This window comes from Abramis brama (assembly GCF_963993115.1).
Source record: "Abramis brama genome assembly, chromosome: 13".
NCBI lineage: Eukaryota > Metazoa > Chordata > Actinopteri > Cypriniformes > Leuciscidae > Abramis > Abramis brama.
The window spans coordinates 23,059,599-23,069,977 of record NC_139975.1 but is presented as its reverse complement, the minus strand read 5'-3'; the positions used below and the strand labels follow the sequence as shown (position 1 = coordinate 23,069,977).

Here is a 10,379-nt window from a genome sequence, read left to right as displayed (position 1 = left end):
AGCCTTTAAGACAAAAAACATTTTTTTAAAGGTGCAACAAAGGTGCTGAAACGGTGTTGAATATATTAACAATACAAATAATAAAGAATAATGTTCAGTGACACTATCTGTCAGCAGTGTGGTATTATGTGCATTCAGCTATTTTAGACATAGTGTTTTTCCTTTCTGAAGGTCAGCAGGATCTGGTTGTGAAAGCGCTGTGTACAGTTGATTACTGATCCCTCATTACCTCCTGGACATAGACCTGAACAAATATTACTGACAGGTGCTCAGGCTACACTGAGTAACACAATCAGTTCAAACAAAGCAGAACATGCACCAGCCATATGGGGTCTGATTTCAGAGATCTGCTCCATTAAAAACTGGCTTTATGACATCACGTCTGTGAACAAGAGAACAATGAAGTTTAGGTAGCTGTAATGGGAGCCACAATTAAATCATAACCCTAATATGTCACTGAGGGAGCCATGAGGGACACTTTAAAGATAAAATCCATACTGAAGGTTTTGGACAGATTAATGTCGTGTGCATTCGGCCACCAACAACACCATGTCACATGGTGAGTCTTTTTCATTCTGTGTTAGTAACTTATTAGCATACTTTCAATACTTTTGAACTGTACAACATGATGATAGTAATTCCCATAATAGATACACTTTCAATGTTTGGCAGTAGCTGGGTGGTTGTTGGGGTGTTTAAATAATAATAATAATTATTAGTAGTAGTAGTACCTGGGAACCTGCAAAAAACATGCAACATATTGCTTTACTTTGTGTGCTCAGCTCACTATATATAAATCATATTTTTATTACATGATGGTCTGATATCTCAAGCACACACATCATCTATTTGTACAAAAGCCTGGAAAAAGAACAGGCATTATGCAGCTGATTGTGATGAGCAGGTCATCCATCATCATTAGGCTGTTTCAAGTTGTCAATATTCATGCACGCGAATAAGTTAATAAGACGAACAACAAAAATAGATCAAACCTCTGCTGCATACGGAGCCCCCACATCTGAGTCATCGTTTTTAATTGCAGGTGTTATCATTATTCCATCTATTTTTTTTATTTTTTATTCTCAGAATATAACATTTAAATATTACTTTTGGTACATTAAACTTTACTTTTCTTTTTTAGTGTGTGCACAGCTAAAGCAATGAGCGTTAGATGAACATGGATGGATTTAAAATAGAGACATAATACACAAACAGAATGGCATTTGTGGTTTATTAATGTAGTCTATAGCATATGATTTCTGAAGCACGACTAAAAGGGTTTTTGGCAGCATCTATATGGCTTAATTGACTTGGACTTATGGTGTTTTGCTTGTGGCTAGGGAAAAGCAGCGTCAGTTTTCAGTGGTGGTGGTGGAGTTTGGCAGAGGCCATTCAGCGGCAGTGAGGTTGACAGTGACAATGCTGGCTGGTGCTTTAAACGCTGCCTGTGTCCTCAGCTGTTTTCACTTAAACCTCATCTATCACTCCACTGCCTCTACATAAAAGGAGACCGCTATTACTGCATATACGAGAGATCTGGGACTGTGCTCAGAAGGTCGGGTTGCAGCGTGTTTTCAGAGGAAATCATTTTGTTTCTGAATAAGGTTTGTAATTACTCAGACATACTGATGACCCCTCATCAATGCTTATTAGAAAACGTTGCTATGGCAGGTTTGTTTTAGATACAGTGACACCATCTGGTGGAAATGTTTTGTCTTTATATTTCTGACATAATGAAACAGCGCCACCTAGAGAATCAGAAATAACACCAAAATCATTCACGATTTATTCAAAGGACACTTTATATATTATATTTATATTACTTTTACATATATTTCCTTGACCTTATATTCCCCTTTCCATAATAATTAAATGATGAGAGGATAGTGGAGGTTGTGTAAAAAAGCATTAAAAGTATTTTCAAGGACCCATGACAATGTTTTCATATGAGCATTTTCCGACATACCACAGCTGAGAGCAAACTTATTCTAAAAAAATAAAAATTTCTATTTACATCAAGTAAAATACATTTGAAGGTGATTCATACAAACAAGCATGCAAACACTTTATATTACAGGTTCACTATATAATTTGTTTCCATTTGCATATTATTGCATTAGCAGATAAACCTAAAGGCACTCCACACTGAAAGCCCACTGAAATTATCTAAAAATATAATCATATATTAAAATATCTCAGCAAACCAAATATGTTCAAAATTGTTCACTATTTTCTTAATATAAGAAACACAGATTCCCTGATACTCTTCATTGTATCAACAATGAACTCACATAAATGCCATATGTAAGTCTACATGCCATTAAAATCACAAATCCTATAAAATAATTTCTGAGAGCACATATTGTGCGTTAGCTTGTTTCAGCTTCAGTCTGTGTTAGAAACTGCGGAAAAATTGGAGGGAAAGCTCGTAACCAAGAAACATGGTTGCACACATTGGAAATCCTCTGATAGCATTCACGGTCGCCCCACGAAAGAAAACCTGCATTGGACATTGACAATCAAATGAAAAAACAAAAGCATCAGTATTATATTTCATATAATTCATTAAACTCTGAATCAGCATGTTTAAACATAAACAGCAATTAACTTCATGTGTGCCCGTGACCTATTTTATTTGGTCTGACATATAAATTACTTCAGTAGTGTAATATATTGTATATAACTTACTGGTGTAATATAGTGCATATTTGAATGACTCCCTTATTTTAAAGTGCCCCTATTTTGCTATTTTTAAAGGTTCCTAATTTTGTTTTGGAGGTCTCCTACAATACATTTACATGCACCCAAATTATTTTCATAATATATACATTGCACATCACCTCATTTCTCAAAAAGTCTGAAAATATTAATTTAGTCTCTTTAAATCCCTCCTTTCTAACTCTGTGTCTAAACCGGACGAGAGTGGTACGATGTGACGCAACAAAAGACAATAGTACCATTAGTGATACTGTCTACACTGGATGTGGAGCGACACGACAAATCCCCAACACTTGCGATACTTCTCATAGGAAGGACTAATGGATTTGCAAAGGTCGCTTTGTCGTGTCCAGTGTGGACAGTTTCTAGCTGTTGCAGAGTGGCGTGATGCGACACGTCAACGGTCACGTCAGTTGTAGACACGTGCTGAATCCGAAATCGTCCCCTATACCCTCAAATATGGCATTATTTGAGGGGACAGCCATTTGTGGTGTCCGAAACCATAGTGCTGTCTTGTTATTGAGTGCACTCATTCAATCCCACATTGCTCCGCAATAACGAGTGTGGACAGACGATGTACACTCAACGGCTGTCCGAATTCGCTCACTCGTTTTCATTCACTCATTCAAGTGAACAGTATTAGTTGACTAACATAGGGAATAGTGAATGAGGGTTTAGGGGGCAATTTTGTATTCAGCCATGGTGTAAGTATTCTGCTCTGATTGGTGGCCCAGTCTGTTGTGATTGATCTACTCTGCTGTGATTGGTCAGATGGCCCAGTCTGTTATGATTGGTCTACTCTGCTCTAATTGGTCAGATGGCCCAGTCTGTTGTGATTGGTCTACTCTGCTGTGATTGGTCAGATGGCCCAGTCTGTTGTGATTAGTCTACTCTGCTCTGATTGGTCACATGGCCCAGTCTGTTGTGATTGGTTGCCCTGGGGGCCGCAAAAGATTTACTAGGGGTCACCAAGCTCGTCGTTAAAGATTTTGAATGTTAAAATAGGGATCTCCTGGAAAGAAGTTTGGGAACCACTGGTCTAACGCTTACAGTGCATGTCGTAAATGAAACGCCTATTACCATATCTGAATTTCAGCTCAAATTCCAGGCCTCACCTACTACTACAGTGTTTGAGGGTCAAAGTAGATGCCGTTCGCAGGAAGCAAATGAAGACCATAGGCTGGCATTGTGCAAATTTGTTACATTGTTACATGGGTATGTACTGAGACTGGAATTGCTGACGACTCGTTTCGGCAACTCAGAATCGATTCTTTCTTTTATGAGACAATAACTCCATTTATCGTGCACTTTGATCTTTGCAGGCCTTTTACATTCAGCTATATTACACACTACATGGAAGATAATATTCAAAAAAAGCATAACAGGGGCACTTTAAAGATAACTGACTCAAATAAAACAATCTTATTTGGATGTAACCACATTTTTTTAGGCTGACCAAACGAGTTTGACAGTGTACTTGTTTACTTCCTTTTGTAACTGTTTAGCAGCTATGCAGCTGCTACATTAAAACTTTGTTTTCAACCTTACTTAAACAAATATTGTGTAACATCCATCACAAACTTACATGTATTCCCTCTGTCTTGTAACTTTGCATGATGCAATCCATAATGCCCTTGTATTTCCTCTGCTGCATGGCATCGGCCTGCAACCTGCTTTTCACCACGTCCGTAGGTGTGGCGGTGACCCATGAGATGGATCCTGTGGAACAACAGCATAAACACAAGTGAAATCTCATGTAGAGTATCCTTAAAATGCTTGACTCCCACTAGACTCATATTTAGGTTAAACCAGGCTCTTCCCGTCATTTACCGATAGGAGGGGAATTTTAAATGGGAAGTACAGTGATAAATCTCAAAACAATCCACCCTCTGACTCCCCTTCGCCAACAGTACACTTGCTAATCTGTGCATGACTGCTGAGAAGTAGTTTGGTGTCATACAGAGGTTCTGACACATCTTTTTAACTCTGTTGAACTTGAGAAAACAATTTTGAAAAACAGCTGTGTTTTTTGAAACAGACATAAAAACACTACATCTGGTGTTTCTTTACGCTCTTAGAAATAAAGGTTCTTTTTTTTCTCACACCAGTGCCATTGAAAAACCTTTTTGGGTTCCCAAAAGAAACTTTAAGTGACCAGTTCTTAAAATAAACTTTTTTTTTTCTTGGTATGATGAAAATTGTATCATGAAAAATATGTTTTATTTCCAATGGAAAGGTACCATGGATTTTAAAGGATCTTCATGAAACCATTATTGACAATAAAGAAAGAACCTTTATTTATAAGAGTGCAAGTAAGGATCACATTCAGGCAAGAAAAGAATAGCTCTCTTAAACCTAGTGAACTAACTCTGGAGAGGGCATTTTAAAGTTTTACGGTATGAAAATGCTTTCTGAGATAATATTTGACCACATTTTAAGGGCATGATTTTTTCTCTCCAAACCAGTTCAGCGCAATCTCCGCCCACAGCCGATTCTGAAGACGCCATTGGTCATGCCAATCTCAGTGCTGATTGCATACACAGAGCTACAACAATTTAATCCCTAACCCTACCCTACACCCTAACATTCACCAGTGAAATTGGCTGGAGAGTGGGATTTGCTCTGAACTGGTTTGGCAGCATTACATGTATCTTTTGCAGAGAAGGCAATCCAAAAAAAATCCACAATCCAAACAAGAAAATTATTATATATATAATTCATTATATAATATAATTCATAAATCAAAAGTGCAATATATTTCAAGTGGACTATTGTTGGACATGTTAACATCAAATTCTATTGAAATCGACTGCGAGCACGTGCATTTGAGAGGGTTTCAAATCAGTCACTTATTAGGTTCCACTCAGTATAACAGCTACTAGGTTTTGGAACAGCTCTCATGTCTCATTTACCTGCTAAACCTCCTGCTAGCCATATGCTGCAGGGATTAGGGGTGCCATTGCCATCAGGATTCAGCCAGTTACAGAATAATGCGTACGGTATGAAGTACAGGGTGTAACCAGGTATATCCCGCAATATCATGGCGCCCGCTCCTCGGTAGAGCCCTTGAATGCCCTCGTTCTCCAGGACAGAACTAATGCAGTGCAGCGGCCCTCTGTACATAGACTGGGACTGAATTCCCATTGACCGAAGAGGGACACTCCCATTCCCAGCAATGTTAAAGTTCTCTGAAAACACACAAAACAGCACGTGAGCAATACTGTGTCTTTTCATAGACATGTTTTTTCACAATTGTTCGTTTCCTTGGAAATGATTAGCTTTCAGTAATCATTACATAGGATTGTTTCCTTTAACCCTTTCTTGCATAGAGGTCACTACAGTGGGCATCTAATTAAAAAGCCATTTATTTACGTATGCATGGGTTTTGATGGCATAGTTGCACATCAACCACTACAATGCCACCAAGTGGCAAGCCTTATATGTGGAATTTTTGTTTTCTCCAAACCAAGATTGCCAATGGCCAGTCAGAAATGTCAAGTTGCACTGGAATATCCATCCATTCCTTCTATTCTAGAAGACTCTTGCAGGGATTTTTTTTTAACATCTAAGGACATCTATTTTCCAAGTATTGATTTTAGATTGGGAGGAAATTCTGATTAGTCATGTCCACTAAATTGGACATCATGCATCACTAGCTATATCTCAGCTACAGTTCATACTATTACTGTGAATGTTGTCTTCATCTGCAGTAACATTTTTGGCTGTAGATATTTGTGTTATTAGATAGTAATTTGCAGTTACATCAAAAAATTATTCTGATTATGTAATGCACATGACTTTTAATGCGTTACTTTACTCGTTACATCAAAAAAGTAATCTGATTTTATAATGCACTTTACTTGTAACGGGCATTATCTACATAGTCTGAGTTGGGTTTCCACAGAGTTGAACCTTCACCGGTTGTAGAAGTCTTTGGTGGAATCACATCCTCATGTTCTGATATCAAATACACGTGAATTGCAAACTCAAGAACAAACTCAAGTGCATTTGCAATAATTGAGTCTGTATTATATTTTTTGTATATATTTTATAGTTTTCACATGATTTTATATAATTTTATTAATTGGTTTGTTAAATACACACAGTATTACGGTGCTATTACTGTATTGTTTAATACAGTATCTCTTCAGTTCATCTTCATCTGAAAATCTTATGTAAACTATGTCATCTAAATCACATCTAAAATATGTGTAAAAAAAAAGTTCAAATCCTGTTTTTCATGCCTTAAGAGCAATACAATCACATACTGACTTTGGTTATCATAAATCATGCATGAAAGGGTTAACATGAATAGGTTCAGTTCTACTCCATCATAGCTCCAGGGTGCTAAAATGTCAAGACTCCAACTTACCTGCAAGAACAGGTTGGGCTTGCATCTGCAGTCTAATTTTGACAAGGTCAACAGGGGCACCCACCCCCACCGAAACCAGACCGGTTAACATGCTCGCTACAGTCAAGTCAAGCATGCTGCAAGGGTGTCTACTGTCACCGTAACGATATCTGCTAATGAGGCGTTGTGTGTTGCTGAAGACACCGAACACCACTGAGTTATAGAGGGTGATGCTAGCCAGTGGAAAGGACAGGCCTTTGAAAAACCCTGTAACCTGAGACAACACAAAAGAGACAGATATCTTTGTCATGAGTTGTCTACTTTTGCTTCTAAGTAAAGGAAAAGTCTGTTCATACCATAAATGGGGTAATTTTTTTTTTTATATGCAGTCCATCCTGGGGACAACTGGGAACATAGACCCAGGCCCTGTGATTGAGAGTATAGCCTACTCATTGGGCTTGGGGGATGAGGGGGCCCACTTACACAAATGTTGTCATATGCTCTGTGATATTTATTGGTGACTTTGGTCAATCCTATACGTCTTAATATATTATACAGAATTATGTAAAAATAGGGTGTTTTTTAATTATTTTACTACTTCTGTTTGAGATGTTGCCATTTATATCCCAAGATGCTGCAACATTTTACATGAACAACTGGGAATTTATTAGGAAATATTTCAGATGTCTTTTTTTTCCTTTTTTTCCAATTTTTCAATATTTACCAATATTTTCTTTGGCATTATTGGCATTTATTTTGTTTTCAATAATCCTCTAGGAAGTGACATGGTCTTTGGTAGAAATTACAGTAGTCAACATTTGAAGTGGATCAAAAAAGTTAATCAAAGTTGTCCTAAGACAAGAATGGGTATTGTTCAAAATTCATGTATAACTTTGATGAAAGGTTTTGATCCACTTTAAAAGTTGACTACCGTAGTATGATATTAACAACATTTGAGAACAGGATGAAAAAACTATAAATGACTAATATAAATTATCTTAAGTAAATAAAATTCTAAATTAAATAAACCTAAATTACTGTAACTCCAATTTATTCATATAGGCTGAGTGTCAATCTCTGAACAATGGCTAACTTTCCTGATACCATGCTGTAATAGCCATCTTTTCATTCTGTAAATAAGTTTTTTTATATATGTTATAAAGTTAAAGAGCCAGAGGTTATAGCTCTAAATAGCTGTAAAGGTATAGCAAAACAGAAATGGCTCAATAAATACAAGGCTGTCTGCCCTTTTGGAGTAATTGTGATACGGTTATAAAAAAAAAAATGCTTTTCAGTTATTTTTTATTTAATTTAGTCTATAAATATGTAAAGTCTTACATTTTCCTTTTTGTAGATGGATACAATACAGTGGAGAGTATTCTTGTATCCATTGCCAGCTTGTAAACGAGTCTGTAAAAGAGCACAAATGAATTTTTCTCATTATTTCCTGGGTTGACTTCATTCCTAACCAAAAAATGTTATACCTGCCCAGTGGATAAAAACAGAAAAATAATGCCTTATGAAGTCACTTGGAGTGTAAAACCTATTAACTATTTATAAATATATAATAAGTACATATCTTATTCCATCTTACATTTGTACAAAACAAATCACAAACCTTACCTTGACTGTGTCAAGCGGATGTCCTACAATTACACTGGATGCTCCTGCAACAAAAACAGTGACATACCTTGGCTTCAAAATGTCAAAACTGAACTGTACAAAGACAATTATAATGATAGATGTTTTGCATAGCTTTGTAGGAGGCTCTTCTTGCAGAACACAGTGTCCGTTTTCATGAACAAGTTGCATTGTTTTGAACATTTCATGGTGGATGGGCAGGGCATGCACAATAGGGCTTTACAGAACAGACTCTTCCTTTGAATGGAGAACCAAAACCCGTTTTTCCACCAAAAATCGTTTAAGGCTGAGAAATGTAGACCAATTTGCAAAAAAATTGTGCCAACGAAATCTGCGTTGTTTGCAAGAGCGCGAAAAATAGTTAGATATTTTGTCTGATGGAGCAAAGATTTGTAACACTTTACTGAAATGGTTTCGTAGCCTACAAGTGACACATTTCGTTAAAATAGACATGGATGTATATTAATTTAAGACTTAACAACAGAAACAACACATAACTAATAAACATAAACAACGACTCAACGACGCCCCTCACGCGGCTTCTTGCCATCTCTCAATCAAACTTGTTTTTCTACTTTTTAATTGACAGGTTTACCATTTTTGCGGTAGGACCTACTTGAAAAAACATTCTAAAAATGCTGATAATATGCTTCTTAAACAGCTAAAAGTGGTAGTTTAATTGAAACTTACAAATATGTTTGTAATAGATTAACTAGGCTACTTCACGAAAAAAAGTATAAACTATTCACTAAAGACGCATACAAGCTGTTAAATCGCGCTATTGCTCTCCGAAAATGTATACGGGTTGGGTTTGTTTGCAATGTTAAACATACAAAGCTTTTTACTAAATGCAAAACAAATAAAACTCACCTCCAATCCATCCTGCTACAAAATCATCCAGATGAAAGACTGTCATTGTACAACAGACTGAATCTTCACTGGAGATTTCCACATAAGAGTCGGCGTTGATACGGTTTAAATGTTGACGCTAAACATCTGTAAACTTCATCTAACAGTATACGTCAGATCGATAAAGGCAAAGGTAAGTTAGTTCAGTCTCATCCAGACATTTAAATCGGCGAGGAGGGAGTGTATGTGGGCGTTGCAGGCATACAAAAATAGATTTGTCCACCAACACCCATAACGACTTGATTAAAACAATTTGCTGCAAACATATTTCTCACTATTGTGTAATATAATGGGTAAAGTGCGTGAATCATGTGACTCTTTACGGAGCTTCGGAGTTCCTCTATAGATTGAGGAATGCCTGGAATGTGGTGCTGTCCATGCTCACATAAAATAAAACGAAACCAATATGTTTTTCACAAACCACAAACGTTCTCTTGAAAATAATGCTTAATTTGTATCTAAATGATAATCTTGACAATCATTTACTCTCCCATTGGCCAAGGCCTTGACATGCAACCTTATAGGTTGAGATGTAAACAAACGTTCGGTAAATATGCTTCAGTCCATGTGGAAAGTTACAAGTCAGTGTCACTGGCATAATGGAAAATAGTTCTGTACTGAAGTTTTGCAAACTTTTGTATGTGAACATATCTATACGCATAGGACTTATCAGAAGAGCAATTGAACACTATAAAAAAATTCAACCCACAAAAACTGAAAATGTAGTTTGTGCCTTAAATCAAAATGATGCCAATGGTAC

General features: G+C 36.8%; 1 protein-coding gene across 1 annotated transcript; it reads right to left on the bottom strand.

Moving 5' to 3' along the window:
- Positions 1-1,784: 1,784 nt before the first annotated feature.
- Positions 1,785-9,798, bottom strand: slc25a48 (solute carrier family 25 member 48). Its single transcript, XM_084132335.1, has 7 exons — positions 9,581-9,798; positions 8,693-8,736; positions 8,408-8,479; positions 7,091-7,343; positions 5,631-5,906; positions 4,304-4,437; positions 1,785-2,500 (listed from the first exon to the last, which is right to left on the bottom strand). Exons 1-7 carry the CDS (start codon positions 9,624-9,626, stop codon positions 2,396-2,398), a joined length of 930 nt encoding a protein of 309 aa, XP_083988461.1. The 5' UTR covers positions 9,627-9,798; the 3' UTR covers positions 1,785-2,395.
- Between the last annotated feature and the right edge of the window lie 581 nt (positions 9,799-10,379).

Excerpts from the sequence above, each read along its gene's own strand:
- slc25a48 (XM_084132335.1), bottom strand. The coding sequence starts at position 9,626 with ATGACAGTCTTTCATCTGGATGATTTTGTAGCAGGATGGATTGGAG. Across the intron at positions 4,438-5,630 it reads GCTAGCAGGAGGTTTAGCAG|GATCCATCTCATGGGTCACC; the intron begins GTAAATGAGACA and ends GTTGTTCCACAG. Across the intron at positions 2,501-4,303 it reads ACAAGACAGAGGGAATACAT|GTTTTCTTTCGTGGGGCGAC; the intron begins GTAAGTTTGTGA and ends TGTCCAATGCAG.